At 43.1% G+C, this 17724-nt stretch overlaps 1 protein-coding gene across 13 annotated transcripts in view; it reads left to right on the top strand.

The window, feature by feature from the left end:
- Positions 1-16374, top strand: part of EYA1 (EYA transcriptional coactivator and phosphatase 1) — a 253329-nt gene extending 236955 nt beyond the window's left edge. For all 13 annotated transcript variants that reach the window (XM_026662552.2, XM_026662509.2, XM_026662565.2 and 10 more), the window contains one exon: positions 14201-16374. In XM_026662552.2, the coding sequence (XP_026518337.1) occupies positions 14201-14281 (81 nt within the window). In that variant the 3' untranslated portion in view covers positions 14282-16374. The remainder of the gene's footprint in view (positions 1-14200) is intronic.
- The last annotated feature ends 1350 nt before the right edge of the window (positions 16375-17724 follow it).

The following is a 17724-nucleotide window of genomic DNA, read 5'->3' as shown; positions in this document are numbered from 1 at the left end:
CTAAAGTGAACAAATTCCTCCTTTCTCCCTTCAGAAATGCCTTTAATCTTTGCAGAGAAGTGTTCTGCTGTAAATGATTACATTTTAACAGCTACATTTAAGATCAGGAAAAGCTATTGTCTTTGTTCCTTTCTATTGCTCAGCGAAATAGTATTCCATGTAACAGTGACAAAAGTACTTCTTTCAGTAACACCTAATTCAGCAGTTTTTAACTGGAAACACCGTGCAGGAAGGCCTAACTAAGAAAGCCTTTCCATTTGTTAAATGAACAGGTAGTAGAGAAAGTTCCCTCGGAGCATTTGTTCCATGTGTTCTTTGTTGCTGGAAGGAATGTTCAGATTTGGAGAATGTCGGAGGTTGAGGATCTACATTCTTTGCTCCAGAGTGAGATTGTGACTCCAAGTTACAATCTCTCTGCCAGATTCCCTGCTGCTCTGGGAAGGGGGTAAACTTCACCTGGTCCAATGTACACTCCCTGGTGCATTGGCACAACTAAGATGGCTGCCACGTTGTGGGGGCAGAGCTAAGGTGCCACCTGTTCAGCCTGCCTGTGTAAATTGGGAGCACAGTGGCTCCACAAAGTCTATCCATGTTGTGGGTAACCAGGACAAGTAGATGAGGTGGGTGCCTTGCACTCCATTATGCCCCAGAGCCACTGTGCTAACTAGACCACAATTTGACCAAAAATGATTAGATATATGAATGATAAACACAGTGAAAAACTGTTCAGCTCTGAAGAATTATGTAAATCAGCACATTTTAGCAATACTAGAAGCACTAAACATTTGAGTACATATTTGTATTCAGATGTATTATGCTTAAATAAGGGGAGATAAAACTCTATTATACTATAAAAACACTTAACCTTCCACACAGAGAAGCGCCAACAAAATGGTAGAAGGTTTATAATGATATAAATAAAAACTTGACAAAAATGGTGTAACTATGAAGACACCTATTAGAGTACCCTGCTCCTCCACTTAACTTTTTACTGCATTCCATCCTACCTTCCCACCAATACTCTGTGTGTTTGTGAGTTTCTCAGGGCAGGGACTGTCTTTTTATTATCCCATTGTCAGGTAGCATTCCATGCCTTGGCCCATGATTGAAGGCCCCTACATAGTACTGCTCAATAATAAATATAAACTTTCTATAGACCAGGGTTCTTTTCTTTTTCCTTGTTTGTAAAGCATTTAGCACTCCAGTGGTGCTGTATAATGAACAATATTGTTTTATTCACAGAGACCTCTATAATTTATTAAAGTAGCCAACCTATGTACTTCACAGATTTTTATTTTCTGTTCTAGTACTGAACAGTGATGAACTTCCAGATTAGTGAGTGAGAAAATGAGGGTCTGTATTAAAAACCACTTCACTAACAAACAGACCTGTTGCTTCATCGTAGAAGGGTGGTAAAATGTTCCTACAAACATAGGTGCTGGCTGGAACTACAGGCGCTGCCGACCCCCTGGCTTGAAGTGGTTTCCATCATATACAGGATTTACAGTTTGGTTCAATGGCTCTCAGCACCCCAACTATACAAATTGTTCCAGCACCCCTGCCTACAAGTCCTTTATTTGCTGAAAATGCTAGTTCAGTACAGGTGATGGATCTAAAATAAATTCTTGTAATTATTATAAAGCTGAGTCAATAAATACAGTTCTTTTTAAAAAGATTTTCACAATCCACATTTTTTCACTTTTCCTTTTGATTGATGAAAATAAGTGTGATACACTAAGGACACTGCACCCTCTTATATTTCACTTAGCACTGGATAAGTCATGGTATTGTCACCTTTCCCTAAACCATTATTTCCTGAAAACTCATTTTTATAAGACAGTTGAAATACTCAGGCCTTCACATTTATAGTACAGACCAAGGAGCAATAGTAAATTGTGGAGCGTTCTCTGGATCAATTCACAGAACACTTGATGTAGTTAGGATTTTAGAGTTCAAGGTCATGCCACATGAAGGTTGCTGTCTTCCTACATCTGAAGGCTGCTAGAGTCACATAGTAGATACCAAAATAAGGTGACACTGGTAGGCTTTTTTGCAAGAAAACCTGCTGTCTTGTCACAGCCACTATCACCAAAACTCCATTTTTGGTACCACAGGCACTGTTCTTTAGGTTATACATTATACATTTGGAAGCAAATTTGCAAAATATTCTTATTGAAGGTAGAAAACTTAGTCTTTCAGCCCAAAGGATCCCTCAAAAAGATTTTCACTAAGTGCATATAGCAATCAGGGGAAGGAAGAATGCCATATGGATAAGGCATTAGACTTGAATTCAGGATATCTGGGTTCAATTCCCTGTTCTTCCACAGATTTCCTGAGAGACCTTGGAGAAGTCACTTAATATCTCTGTTCCTCAGTCAGTTCTCTATCTGTAAAATGGCAATAATGCTTCTCCACCTCACAGGGGAGATGTGAGAATAAATTCATTAATATTTGTGATTCATCATATACTATAATGATAGGTATTCAACATAGCCACTATGTAATAACTCAGAGCACGCTACACATTTTTATTTCAGGTCAGGAAGTGAAGAAGATTTAGGTCCTATAATTTGTCAGAAAACTGGCACCTACAATAGCACAGTATATCTTAGCACAGTGCAGGGATCTTAGCTAAGTACTTATTCAAGTGCTATATCACTTCTTCCAGCATCTAAGGAAGAGTCTCTACTAGGTATTGACCAGTCCCTAATCTGCCGAGTGAGGTCTAACTGAACCACAGCACAAGGTGGCATGACTGAAGGCACAAATGTGTGGGCTTTTTATTCATATTCCCTACAAAATCCCAGGTATAAATTTCTTTGTCATGAGCAAATACTTCTTTCAGGAAACAGAGATGTCATTTACAATTTGCCCTTCAGTGCTATGCAGTCGAAAAATGGTGTTTTGCAAAAATATTTGAAATAACAAGATTTTTCACTTTGTTCAAAATTGTTACTTTTTTTTTGTTTGTACTTGATAGAAAAAATTGAGTTTATTTCTTGTTTCAAAAAGGAAAATTCCCCCCTTTTTAATATTTCCTACATAAAAAGTGAATTGGATTTTACTCAGAATGTCAAAATGAAAATTTTTGAAAATTTTGTCAACATTTTTTGTTTCAAAGGTTCATCACAAAATTGAAACATTTTGAAAAAAATGATTTTCTTCAGCAAATAATTATCAGGCTACCATTTTTTTAATTTCAAAAGCTTTGAAAAAATTACAAGCAGCTCTATTGCATAATATATAGTTTTAATAGGCAAAATGTTCAGACTTACAAATATTATGGAAATCTCATTTTGACCACTAAAATAATAAGGCCTGGTCTACACTAGGCTTTTATGTCGACTTTAGCGCCGTTATATCGAATTAACCCTGCACCCGTCCACACCAGGAAGCCATTTAGTTCGACATAAAGCTCTCTTTAAATCGATTTCTGTAATCCTCCCCAACGAGAGGAGTAGCGCTAAATTCGACATGGCCATATCGAATTAGGCTAGGTGTGGATGGAAATCGACGGTAATAGCTCCGGGAGCTATCCCACAGTGCACCACTCTGTTGACGCTCTGGACAGCAGTCCGAGCTCGGATGCTCTGACCAGCCACACCCCCGGGAAAATTTGAATTCATTTTCATTTTCCTGTCTGGGCAGTTTGAATCTCAGTTCCTCTTTGGACATCGAGGGGAGCTCAGCAGCAGTGGCAACTATGCAGAGCTCTCCAGCAGAGATGGCCGTGCAATCCAATAGAAAGAGGGCCCCAGCATGGACTGATCGGGAAGTCTTGGATCTCATCGCAGTGTGGGGCGATGAGTCCGTGCTTTCAGAGCTGCGCTCCAAAAGAAGGAATGCTAAGATCTACGAGAAGATCTCCAAAGCCATGGCAGAGAGAGGCTACAGCCGGGATGCAACGCAGTGCCGCGTGAAAATCAAGGAGCTGAGACAAGGCTACCAAAAAACAAAAGAGGCTAACGGACGCTCCGGATCCCAGCCCCACACATCCCGTTTCTACGAGGCACTGCATTCCATCCTGGGAGCGGCCGCCACCACTACCCCACCCCTGACCGTGGACTCCGAGGATGGGATCATGTCGGACATGACAGCGGACGGGGAAGATGAAGAAGGAGATGAGGAGGACGAGGCAGTCGACAGCGCTGGCACCGCTGATTTCCCCGACAGCCAGGAGCTCTTCATCACCCTTACCGAGATCCCCTACCAACCGTCCCCATCCCTTACCCCGGACACAGAATCAGGGGACGGATCAAGCAGTAAGTGCTGTAAACATGTAAACATTTATTTAAAACAGAACGGTAATATTTATACTATTAACAATGTATATTTATAAAAGTGCTGTAAACTAGTAAAAAAATAATCAGGTACAAAACAGGAATATTTACAAAGGTAACAAATGGGTTTTGCATGATTTCTCTGTCTTAGGCTCTTCTCAATTTAGTCCCAAGTATTTTAAAAAAATTTCACAATGTCCGTTACTACATGATTCCCAGGCCCAAGACGCTCCACTCCAAAGTCCCAGTGCACCTACGCGAAAATCCGGTCAATGTGGCCGGGGATCGACGAGAAATCCTCGTAGGAGAACTCCTCGTAGGTCTCGTGGAGGTAGAGCTCAAGCCTGTTGATCAGGTTCCGGGGTAGGGCGATCTTAGTGGGCCCTCCGTGGTAGCAGACATGTCCCCTCCATGCCACAATCAGGTACTCGGGGATCATGGCCCGACATAGCATGGCGGCATACGGCCCCGGTTTCTGCATGCTTTCCCGCAGCATGCGTTCTCTCTGGGTGTCCGGGATCCTCAGGAGGGTGATGTCGCTCATGACGCCCTGCTTTGAATTAGGGAGGGGACTGTTAGTATTGGGACTGCTTTACAGCCACGCGGTGGAGGGAGAGGGGCAGCATACAGGGATCTTTCCCTGGGACAGCCGCGAGGGGGTGGGACAGGGGCAGAGTTGATGCTGTCCTGATTGCTGGCAGCAGAGACTGGCATTGCTTTCAATGTGAAAGGAGGCCAGTGCTACTGCTGGAGTTTTAAGCAGCCACAAGTCTGCGGCTTACCATTATTGCCCGCTCCAGAAGTTCAGGTCTCCAGCCACAGTTCTCTGAACACTCCAAGACCTCCGCAAGTCCACAGGCACTGAAGGCGACGGCCGAAAATTCGACCTTGTCCTGAGTGCGCATGTGAGAGGTTCAGTGCATGGTCTTGTTCACAGAGAAAGACTAGGTTCTTTGTATACAATTTCATTTATCTGTCTCAGGAATTCACTCCCTTTTTAAAATTCACACAGACACATCTGCGACTGTCTCCCAACCCAGCCTGTCAGCACACTCCCAGAGGCTAGCGCAGATTAGGCGGAGGAAGAAGAAGACGCGTGAAGACATGTTCACAGAACTAATGGGCTGCTCCCGAGCCCAGGCAGCCCAGCAGACACAGTGGAGGGAGAACTTGTCACAAATGCACCGAGCAGTCATGGAACGGGAGGAGAGGTGGCGTCAGGAGGACCAACAGGCTACTGAAAAGCTGCTTGGACTAATGAGGGAGCAAACGGACACGCTCCGGCGCCTTGTGGATGTTCTGCAAGACCGGAGGCAGGAGGACAGAGCCCCGCTGCAGTCTATCTGTAACCGCCCTCACCCGCCACCAAGTCCCACACCACCCTCACCCAAAGTCCAAAGAAGGAGGGGCGGCAAGGGCCGTTAAAACTTTCAATCAACCCCTGCAGACTGCTCTAGCAGTAGAAGGCTGACATTCCCCAAAATTTCATAAGTCCTTTCCTACCCACCTCACACAAGCCCCCGTCCAAGTTTCACCCCCCACGTTTCATGTCTGGTTCGCAATAAAATGTTTGTTTCTGTTCATTACTGTTTCAGTCAGGTTCTTTTGAGGGAGAGTCTGTCTGGAGGGGGGGAAGGGGCTTGGTAATTGGACAGGACAGTCACCTTTAGCAGGGTACAGAGGCGGTGTCAGGTCCAGCATCAGGACACATACACAGTGCAGTCACTGGTTACCCTGGTCAGTCTGGGAGGTGCTTTTCATGTTTTGGGGGGGGGGGTTGCTCTGTGACTTTGTGGCGGGGGAGGGCAGTTACAGATCTTATGCAGCGGTCCTTATCCTGGCTCACAGATCCACGCAGCAGGGGATCTGTAACCCTACCCCCCCTGCCAGAAAGTCACATAGCCGACACATACACACAGTCCCCCCCAGGAGTGCTGGCAGGCTCCATTGAAATAACCAGTCCACCAGTGCGGAGCCTGTCATTCCGGGAGTTTAGAAGTATCATTTGCATCAGAACACTAAACCCGCCCCCCGCCACAGTCTGCGTCCCCGGTTTAAAATATTCCCGCGAAAACAGCAATACAGACAACGGTGTTCATTAAAAAATCGAAATGATTTTATTTTTTGGGAAGGGGAAGGGGGTGAAGGTTGTATGTAACTGGAGAGGATAGTCAAAATGGACTGGGTAAAGAAACGGGGGCAGGTTCAGCTTTTCTGTCCACAAACTGAAAAGTCACTGGTTGCCCTGCTCACTCAGGAACCTAGCTTTCAAAGCCTCCCGGATGCACAGGGCGTCCCGCTGGGATCTTCTAATGGCCCGGCTGTCTGGCTGGACGTAATCAGCAGCCAGGCTATTTGCCTCTAGCTCCCACCCCGCCATAAAGGTCTCCCCCTTGCTCTCACACAGATTGTGGAGCACACAGCAAGCTGCAATAACGATGGGGATATTGGTTTCACTGAGATCACAGCGAGTGAGTAAGCTTCTCCATCTCCCTTTGAGACGGCCAAAAGCACACTCCACCACCATTCTGCACTTGCTCAGCCGGTAGTTGAACAGTTCTTTTTCTGTGTCCAGGGCGCCAGTATAGGGCTTCATGAGCCAGGGCATTAGCGGGTAGGCTGGGTCCCCGAGGATGACTGTAGGCATCTCCACATCCCCAAGAGTTATTTTGTGGTCTGGGAAGTAAATACCTTCCTGCAGCCGTCTAAACAGACCAGAGTTCCTGAACACGCGAGCGTCATGAACCTTGCCCGGCCATCCGACGTAGATGTTTGTAAACCGTCCCCGATGGTCCACCAGTGCTTGCAGCACCATTGAAAAGTAGCCCTTTCTATTGATGTACTGGCTGGCCTGGTGGTCCGGTCCCAGGATAGGGATGTGAGTCCCATCTATAGCCCCACCGCAGTTTGGGAATCCCATCGCGGCAAAGCCATCTATGATGACCTGCGCGTTTCCCAGGGTCACTACCTTTGGGAGCAGTACCTTGACGATTGCCTTGGCTACTTGCATGACAACAACCCCCACGGTAGATTTGCCCACACCAAAGTGGTTCGCGACTGACCGGTAGCTGTCCGGCGTTGCAAGCTTCCAGAGGGCTATGGCCACTCGCTTCTGGACAGTGAGGGCTGCTCGCATGCGGGTGTCCTTGCGCTTCAGGGCAGGGGACAGCAACTCACAAAGTTCGAGGAAAGTCCCCTTCCGCATGCGAAAGTTTCGCAGCCACTGGGATTCATCCCAGACCTGAAGCACTATACGGTCCCACCAGTCCGTGCTTGTTTCCCGGGCCCAGAATCGCCGTTCAACTAAATCCACATGCCCCATTGCCAACGTCATGTCCTGGGCGCTGGGGCTCGTGGTTTCTGACAGCTCTGTGCCACTCTCCGACTTCAGGCTCTCACGGCGGTGCCGTAGCCTCCTCGCCCGATTTCTCTGCATCTGCCTCAGGGAAAGGTGTATGATAAGCTGCGAGGTGTTGAGAACGGCCACAAGTGCAGCGATGGTCGCAGCGTGATCCATGATCGCAGTGCTGTGGCGTCCGCGCTGTCACTGACCAGAAAAGTGCGCGAACTGATTTCCCGCCGGCGCTTTCATGGAGGGAGGGAGGGCGTTAGTGACGGACGGATGACGACAAATTTTTTTTACCCAGAAGGCATTGGCGGCTCGACCCAGAATTCCGATGGGCAGCGGGGACTGCGGGAACTGTGGGATAGCTGCCCACAGTGCACCGCTTCCAATATCGACGCTCGCCCCGTTAGTGTGGACTCACAAAGTCGAATTACTGTCCTTAGTGTGTCCTTAGTGTGGACACACACGTTCGACTTTGCAATATCGATTCCACATATTCGATTTAAGTAAAATCGAATTACCCTCGTAGTGTAGACATACCCTAATAGAGGTAGGTACATAGAATCATAGAATTGTCAGACTGGAAGGGACCTCGAGAGGTCTTCTAGTCCAGTGTCCTGCACTCAGGGCTGGACTAAATATTATCTAGACCATTCCTGACAGGTGTTTGCCTAAGCTGCTCTTAAAAATCTCCAAGTACAGAAATTCCACAACCTCCCTAGGCAATTTATTCCAATGCTTAACTACCCTGACAGTTAAGAAGTATTTCCTAATGTCCAACCTAAAGCGCCCTTGCTGCAATTTAAGTCCATTGCTTCTTGTCCTATCCTCAGAGTTAAGGAGAAAACATTTTCACACTCATCCTTTTAGCAATCGTTTGTCCTTATTGAATTTCTTCCAATTTACTTAAGACTTTTTCTCCAGTTTGTCCAGATCATTTTGAATTTCAATCTCGTCCTCCATAGCAGTTGCAACCCCTCTCATCTTGGCATCGTCCACAGACTTTATAAGTGTACTCTCTCTGCTATTATCTAAATCGTTGATGAAGATATTGTACAGAACTGGACCCGGGACCAGTGTGCTCTTGTTGCCAAGAAGGCTAATGGCATTTTGGGCTGTATAAGTAGGGGCATTGCCAGCAGATCGAAGAACGTGATCGTTCCCCTTTATTCGACATTGGTGAGGCCTCATCTGGAGTACTGTGTCCAGTTTTGGGCCCCACACTACAAGAAGGATGTGGAAATATTGGAAAGAGTCCAGCGGAGGGCAACAAAAATGATCAGGGGTCTGGAGCACATGACTTATGAGGAGAGGCTGAGGGAACTGGGATTGTTTAGTCTCCAGAAGAGAAGAATGAGGGGGGATTTGATAGCTGCTTTCAACTACCTGAGGGGGGGTTCCAAAGAGGATGGAGCTTGGCTGTTGTCAGTGGTGGCAGATGACAGAACAAGGAGCAATGGTCTCAAGTTGCAGTGGGGGAGGTCTAGGTTGGATATTAGGAAACACTATTTCACTAGGAGGGTGGTGAAGCACTGGAATGCTTTACCTAGGGAGGTGGTGGAATCTCCTTCCTTGGAGGTTTTTAAGGCCCGGCTTGACAAAGCCCTGGCTGGGATGATTTAGTTGGAAATTGGTCCTGCTTTGAGCAGGGGGTTGGACTAGATGACCTCCTGAGGTCCCTTCCAGCCCTGATATTCTATGATTCTATGATCTGCAGGACCCCACTGAATATGCTCTTCCAGCTTGACTGTGAACCACTGATGATTACTCTCCGGAAATGGTTTTCCAACCAATTATGAACCCACCTTATAGTAGCTCCAGTTGTATTTACCTAGTTTGTTTTATGAGAAGGTCATGTGAGACAGTATCAAAAGCCTTACTAACGTCAAGCTATACCACATCTACTGCTTCCCCCCATCCACAAGGCTTGTTACCCTGTCAAAGAAAGCTATTAGGTTTGTTTGACATTATTTGTTCTTGACAAATCCATGCTGACTGTTACTTATCACCTTGTTATCTTTTAGGTGTCTGCAAATTGATTGCTTGATAATTTGCTCCATAATCTTTACGTTACGCTAGTCAATAATTATATTTACTGTATTCCACTTTTTTATTAGATATTAATGCAGTCCAGTTACACTCACTGCCATTAGGCATAGCATTTGCATTTGCCATCCAACAGTGTGAGGTATTACCATTTCTCAATATGCTTAGAATAGAAAATACCTGAAGGGTATCAGATTCCACTGTGTAGTAACTGCTAGCAAAAGCTTACTTTTTAAAGGCAATGTCTGTCAAATACCTATGAAAATAAACCAATGAAAGCCCTTCCTTCCAGGTTATCCAATGAAAAAAGCAAATGCTTTGAGGCTGGGTCCCAGAGCTGTGTTACTATTTTCAGCAAGTTGGATTTGTCATTATCTGCCCATTTTCTAGTGTTTTATAGAGGTTTGCTAATCTGGGAGTGTTCTCTGTGGTAGATTATTATTATGCATGTTTGGCTTGTAGGGTATATACTACCAAAAGATGAAGGTGCATAGATAGATTTCTACAATAACTTATGTTACCTTATTTAAGGTGAAAATCATTCTTTTTTTGTATTTTTGGACCACGGCAAGATTTCTCTCTCTCTCACACACACACACACACACACACACACACACACACTCACACTCTCACACACACACACACACACACACACACACACACACAGATGCAGTATAAAATGTATACCATTGAGTGAAACTCATAATGATCTGATCTTGCCAGGTCAGGCCTGTTAACAAAATTCCACTGTAAATTGACATGTGCTTGCAGCTATAGCATTCTTGGCATGTTTCCATTGTTGGCAATGTAAACCAGGGGCCCTTTTGGCCTACATACAGAAGGCTTGAACATAATTATAATGCCTAGCATTTACATAACTCTTTTTCATAGGCCCTTTCAAGCATAATTAATCCTCACAATACTCCTGTCAGAGACATAAGTAGAATTATCCCTGCTTTACAAATAGGGAAACTAAGGCAAAGAGAATTTAAATGATTTTTCCAAGACCAGTCAGTAGCCCAGAAATAGCCCCCTAGAGATTTTGGTCCTGAATCGCACCCCAGACTACAGAGAATAATCCATAACCTATACTGCACATGGACAGTACTGAGATTGTTGGAGCTTCATGGAGGTGTGCCTAGTGATTGGGGGCAGGAGGGTGGTTCTTTTTTAATGTAGAACAGGGTTAGTAGGGGGAGCCTAGGCCCTCCCACTCCCCTGGGCACTTGTCCAGGGCCCTGTGTGGGTTAGCAAAGACTAGACACCCCAAGATCATTTTACGGCTGTCCTCCCTGGGCCACCTCCAACATCCCACTCTGTGGTCCAAGCTTCTGAGCTGTCTGGCTTCCTTTTAAGCTCCACCTCCATCTGGAGCATGCTTTGCAGGTGTGGCAGGGTGGAATCGTCTGGGTCTAGAGTCGTTCTTTAACCACTTCAGCCCTAGTGTGGGGTTTATACACCCCGTCACAAGTACAAAGGAGTAATAGTGACTTAATTTATTAAAAAGCAACAGAGGATCCTGTGGCACCTTTAAGACTAACAGAAGTATTGGAGCATAAGCTTTCATGGGTGAAGTGTCTTGCAAGTGTCTTGTGTCTGATGAAGTGGGCATTCACCCACGAAAGCTTATGCTCCAATACTTCTGTTAGTCTTAAAGGTGCCACAGGACCCTCTGTTGCTTTTTACAGATTCAGACTAACACGGCTACCCCTCTGATACTTAATTTATTAAATAGTTTGACACAAATTCTTTAGCTGCTCCACATATCTGATGAGTACCCAGCATGACAGTAGGGGGTATTACTTGGGAGGCAGTATGATCTAGGAGGCTGACCATGGAGCTAAGAGCCAGGAACACCTGACTATAATCCTGCCTGTGACATTCATTCATTTCTCTTTGTAAACTTGACTTCTTAGTAAATAGCAAGATGTTTTCTACCATGTCAGTCACCATGCTCCGTCTGCTGTACATTGTTTGCTCATCTTTCCCTGGCATAATTCAGTGGGGAGACCTGGTGGCATGCATGATTCAAAAAGAGAAGCAGGGGACTGAGGTTCCTGGCTGGCCAATCAGAGAAGGAGGAGAAGTGGTGCCTAGCACCAGACAGGGAGCTACTTCCTGGATCCCAATAGGACCAGACAGGGAGCACTTCTGGAAGAAGAGCCAGATGGGGACCAGGGAGGAGAACTGCAGCAGCTCAGGCGAGGTGCAAAAACAAATGAGTGAAAATGCAGCCAGCTCAACAAGAACAGCATAAACCTGATGTGAACATAAACACTTCTGCCTTGGGCATTGTTTGGCACCAACAATGTGTTTGGTATCGTGCAAGACATACGGTGTTGATAGTTCCTGCTACAAAGATCTTGCTGTCTAAGTAAAATAGACACAGAGAAGCCAAGATACATTGGGAAGCCCAGATTGAATAATTAGCAACTTTTTCCCCCGAACCTTACTGTTGACTCATTTTGTGTCATTAGGAGGGATTTGGATGAAAGCATATACTTGAGCTTTGCCACGCTTCTCTGGAATTCTGCTCCCAAAATACCTTAAAGTACCCTAGTGCCTCTGCAAATCACTAGCTCATGGCTCATTCGTTGCTCTTCAGGTTGAAGTGCAGTTAGCTCTTTTTCAAGGCTTTGTGACAATCTGAAAAAGATAGCGTTCCCCTCTGCCTTTCCATCAGGGCTTCTTCAAAGATTTTGTTTTTCTTCTTATAAAGCTCACCTGCTCTGTATTACAACATTCTGTGGCAGCTGGCTGCCTGTGTTGGCTCCCTACTTTTGCCCTACACTCATTTCTCAGTCTTCAGCTACCCCAGGGCTCCCTGATGTTCCTTTGCCAGTTAATTAACACTCTCCAACAAGGTCCTGCTGCAGCATGGTATTTCACTGGATAGTGGGGCAATGGTTGCTTGTTTTCAGTCTCCTCAACAGGCAATATGAGTTGTTTCTTGAGGCTGGGATTTTCAAAGGAGCCAATGTAAATTTGGCACTCCCATTTATTTTCAAAGAGATTTACACGCCTACCTATCTTAAGCTCCTTATTTTTCCAGTCTTATTTTTTTCAGTCCAACACAGATCACCATGATGTTATTGCCAGGCTTGCAACGAAATTCTTCCACAGTTATTCATTGCTTACTCAGTGGTTTACACAAAACTCTCCAGACAAAGAACAAATTATGGACCCATGTTAAGGATCTTACCATCTAACTTGCATAGAGTAACATATTAATGGTTTACAATAAACAAGGGACTAGAGAGAGTGTAAGGGATCTCTAAGGTTTCAAGACTGATGTATAACTAGACATCTTGTAAATTAGGAGAAGTGGCCAGAATGAAAGCCAGAGAGAAGATGCATTGTAAGGATAACTATGGGTAAAATCCTGGTTTTGCCATTGACTTCATTAGGACCAGGATTTCACCCATGAACTTTTGAGGAGGGATTTGAAGAAGAATAAAGTTGCATGCCCCAGAAACTGTTCTTAAAGTGCCACAGAATCCCAGAAGCCATTGTAATGCCTACATTGTTCTCAGTGTGTGTGCTCAAATCAGCTGGGTGTGAGTTGAACCAATGAAATATTAAACATGTTAATTGTAGCCTTGAGATTATTTGTTGCATTGAAACTATTTTCCTATGGGATTAATGGAATATTTTCTCTGACAGAGGAGATAATTATCTTTCTTTTATTTATGAAAAACTTCTTGCTGACACTGTAGTGCCTGCTTTGCAGTTTAAGGATAGTGAGTTTTCACAATCAGATTTTTACCCTTCATGGATGATGTAATCTGCGTTTGTCCCCCTGGTATTCATGTCTTTAGTTTATTCAGGTGTCTTGCAAATATGTTCAAGATTTAGACCTAGATTTTTTTTTTCAGCTAATGGGGAAAAAATTAAACATTCATTTTAAAATTTTCCCATATGGAAAAGCTGTTTTAAGGTCAGTGCAAACAATAACCACCATAATACAAACCACCAGGAAAAAATTACCTTCTGCGTGATTTGAATAGCATATTGATGTATTCTGAATCACTGCCAATGAGTTCTTTAACTCACCTGCCAGTAATAGTTTCTCAAAGACTAAACATGTTTTGACAGTGAACAAGTTTATCTTCATTTTTTTTTTTTGTCAACAAGTTTCATCGTTTTTTGGTATATCCATATATTTCATGGGCAGGTTAGAATGTTTTCCTTGTTTCTATAGAAATATATTTTGTAATAGAGAAATTTACCTAATCCCTTTTGTTAGAAAAAGAAATTTAAAAAAATTACTCTTTAAATAAGGCCTACTAATGTGATTTAAAATTAATAGATTTGATATTACTGAGAATTCAAGTTAGAAGCACTGAGAAATATTGATGAGAAGAGAGGTTATGAATTATTATAGCTCATCTTGAGTCATGCACAGTTAGAGAGCAGCTGAAGTATTGCTGTTTTCTTGCAGCGTTACCTTATTCTTGCAAAAGACAATGGGGTGGGCCTGCAGACCAGAATGCTCCGTTTTTTGACATTGTGTTTCTTCTGTTCATAGCATGCCATGCCATTTTGGAGGATCTCAAGCCACTCTGACCTTATGGCCCTTCATCATGCCTTGGAACTGGAATACTTGTAGCAGCTTAGCAGCACTTTGAAACTCCAGAACCTCCCTTATGCCCATGGACAGTATGCCTGTGTCTTGTGTCAGCATTGGACTACAGAATTTTGTGATTTCAACATGTTGATGTACAGCTGCAATTGGTCTTAACCTTTGCCCTTTCAGTAAATGGAGGAGCATGCCTTTTTCTTCAGAACAGCTGTTGACTCTAGTATTGCGAATCCAATGAAAACAAGCCATGAGAATGTTTTAACAGCGTGTTTTACCACATTTGATACAAAAAAAAAAAAAGGTTCATACCTGTGAAGAAAGAAAGGACCTGCAAATGCTTTGTAGTTTTTAGAATCTTCAATGTGACACACACAGCTTCTTCAACACAGCAAACTTGATTGCACAATGAAGACTGAATTTTTCAAAATACCAGTGGAGTAATTTTCTTGTAAAGAAGGTTTACTTTTTTGGTTTCTCATACCCAGGGTACTCTGTACATCTTTACTTATTTATGAACAGACTGTGTTTTGACATCATATAACTGAGGATATGTATGATAAGATTAAAGGCTATTTATAAGCCTTTGTCTCATGATACAGCAAACACTTTTGATTTTAGCACATTGCAAAGTAGTTTAAAGTATGTCTAATTTAAACAAATAGGTACATCACTGAGACAATCATGTACAGGAAGAATTTTTTGTGTAAATTTGTAATAATGGATGATTCTTTTACATATTGTTTAAGTAAATGCTATTGAGAGGTAGTAATGCCTTGTTGGTGAAGTCTGAGGCAATGTGTACACAGCTATTGTGCAGTGCCTTATCAGAGTGTTGGGTATAAATATGTAGATAATGGATTTTTTAGATAAATTTGTCAAGACCAAAAGCATGGATGTCAAGTGTCAATAAGGAATTTGTTGTTGTTCTTTTTCAGCTTATTTCTCTTTTTCCCCCTCAGCTATTCTGACTATAAAATGATGGTTGCCAGGTGTCCCCATTAAACACGTACACAGTGCTACACAACTTAATTGAAGAGGAGTTCCTTACTGTCTTTCATTTTCTGTTTTAATGCTAATGTATTAAATCTCCTTAAAGAATTGAATAATGAATCAACAGACTCCTCCCATAAAAAGAAGTTCGAGAATAGAAAATACATTGTACAGTGGTATTTGAGTTGGAGACGAACAAATCAAAGTTTTCATGTCAGAAAATCAAAAATTACAGCATGTGCTTTGATTTACATAAGTTAGAAAAGAGTATTTTGGAGAAACTGAGCAAAACATAATTATATGCAGTGTACACACTTAATTTTTTTTTTAATTCTCTTCCACCGGGAGTCAGATTTTCCTAGTATGTAACATCCATTGCCGGCAATGGACACAATGAAATAGTGGTCACCAACCAAGGATGTAAAATTTCCATAGTCTCTATTAATTTCTATGATCAACGTAAATTGTGTCTGATCTATGAGTTGTGACTTTTCTAAATCTTACAGGCCAGGAGCAATGTCAGTTAAACTGAGTCTGACATCTTGGCCTGACTTGTACTAGTTCCATTTCCCTGATTTCTGTCTTTTCATTAAAAAGAAACCTCGGCTTTGTTGGTTCATTCTTCAAAATTTACTCCCCCCTTTCTGTTCTTCCCTCCCACCCCACCCCCCAAAAAACAACACCAGCCTTTTAAACAGCTACCTGCAAAGCAACACCCTCCTGGGTTGGAGGATTCATATTGCTGCTAGTTAATCATTTGTGGATTTTCCAAATTGCTTAATTCTCAACTGAGGCCCCCATCTTGCTAAGACTTACACATGTGCTTCATTTTACACATTCGTGTGAGTAGTTCTAACAAAGTTGAGGGAATTACTCACAGTGCATAAAGTTTAAGCACATGGTGTGTAGTTCTTTTAGGATTGGGGCTATAATTAGATTTTTTTTTCTTTGCTTCAAGCAAAGTAGAGAGTGACAGTTTTTTGTCTTTTCAATTTTTGTAGTCATTTTGCAGACTGAAAAAAAACAGTTTATCTTGGCCTTATTGTACAAAAAAGTGTGTTGTGTCCACAATTGTGTACAGAACTTTTCTTCATTAACTTTGTGTTTTAAATTAATAAAATTGATTTGTGAACTAGTAAACAATTCTCTGAGACGTAAATATTTGATTATTTTTGCCATAGGTTCAGAAGGAGGTAACACCTCTCATTTTTTTGCTATCTCAAGAAAAAAGATGCTCACTTGTCTATGCTACCCAGATAAGAAGCTATATAGAACAGCAACCATGCCTTGATAAAATACCTTGGCTGTAGAAGTGTAAACTAGATGGGCAGCAGCTGCTTCTCTGCTCAGTGGGTGCTAGAGAAGAACAATATAGAATAGCCCATGAGAATGGGAATCAGAGTGCACTGGCTCTTCTTTTGTTTAAACTTGTGACTGAATTTAGTCCTCATAAAAGCAAGGAACTTGGGGTCCGTTGAAGTAGAAGAGAGTTGAAATTGCCTGAGGCAAGCAACGTGTGGGTTACTGAATGCACGAATCACTCCTACCCCGTATTTGTTAGCTGCAATAGCATGGCTTTTTCTGAGCCTGTCCAGAGCAGCGCTGTGGTGGTTTCCTGATGTGTGCAAAGGGTGATTAGCACACAACTTGGATCAGCAAATTCACATTCATTTTTGGCACTTAAATAGGATTTGAAATTGTGTCTCCAAAGGGGAAAGGCTAATTCAATACTATACTAACCCCTGAGGCCGTCTTCTCTTTGGAAGTTATTACTGCTTTAGTCCATTACTTATACAAGCCGAGGGTGCTCAAGAAGGAACTTTCTCGGTCTCATGAAATACATGTGTATTAATTGGTGCTGTTGAAATCCAAAAAGTGAAATGAATTTTCCTTACAACTAGCATTGTACAACGTGCTCTGGCTCATGCATGGGGGTTGTAACCAGATGGATTTCTGTAATTTGCTTTTTCAAAGTATGAGAAGCAAACCTCCTGCAGATTTGTTAGCGTTTGGGAGTATTAAGTCTGAGTGGTTTTGGCAGAACTGGAAGCTGAAATCCACTAGCCAGCCAGCCAGCCCTGATAGAGGAGGCAGCTTTAAAATAACCTGAGTTCCCTGACCCTCTGTATGTATGAGGCATTATTCAGTTGTGTTCCTCAATTTCTCAGGAGAAATGACGACCACAAGCTCAGCTGAATTCTTTCTGGTGGTTTTGTTGTTTAGACTGCTGTATTACCATGATGTGTTTTAAAGGCACACTCCTTCATTAATGTCGTTTGTGATCTCAAATTCGATTTAAACCAAGAACCCTAAATTGCAAGCGCTACTTGGCTCCAAACATGTGCTTTCAGAAGGCGACTAGGCCTGTAGCTATAGATTACTTGACATTACACATGATGTTTAAAACTGTAGCCTACATAACGATATACCCTAGGCTGTGAATCAACCTCTTTGATACATGAACACACACACACACACAC

This window comes from Terrapene carolina, unplaced genomic scaffold (assembly GCF_002925995.2).
Source record: "Terrapene carolina triunguis isolate 2854851 unplaced genomic scaffold, T_m_triunguis-2.0 Scaffold58, whole genome shotgun sequence".
NCBI lineage: Eukaryota > Metazoa > Chordata > Testudines > Emydidae > Terrapene > Terrapene triunguis.
Note: the sequence above shows the minus strand (reverse complement) of the source record. Positions and strands in the feature narration are given on the sequence as shown.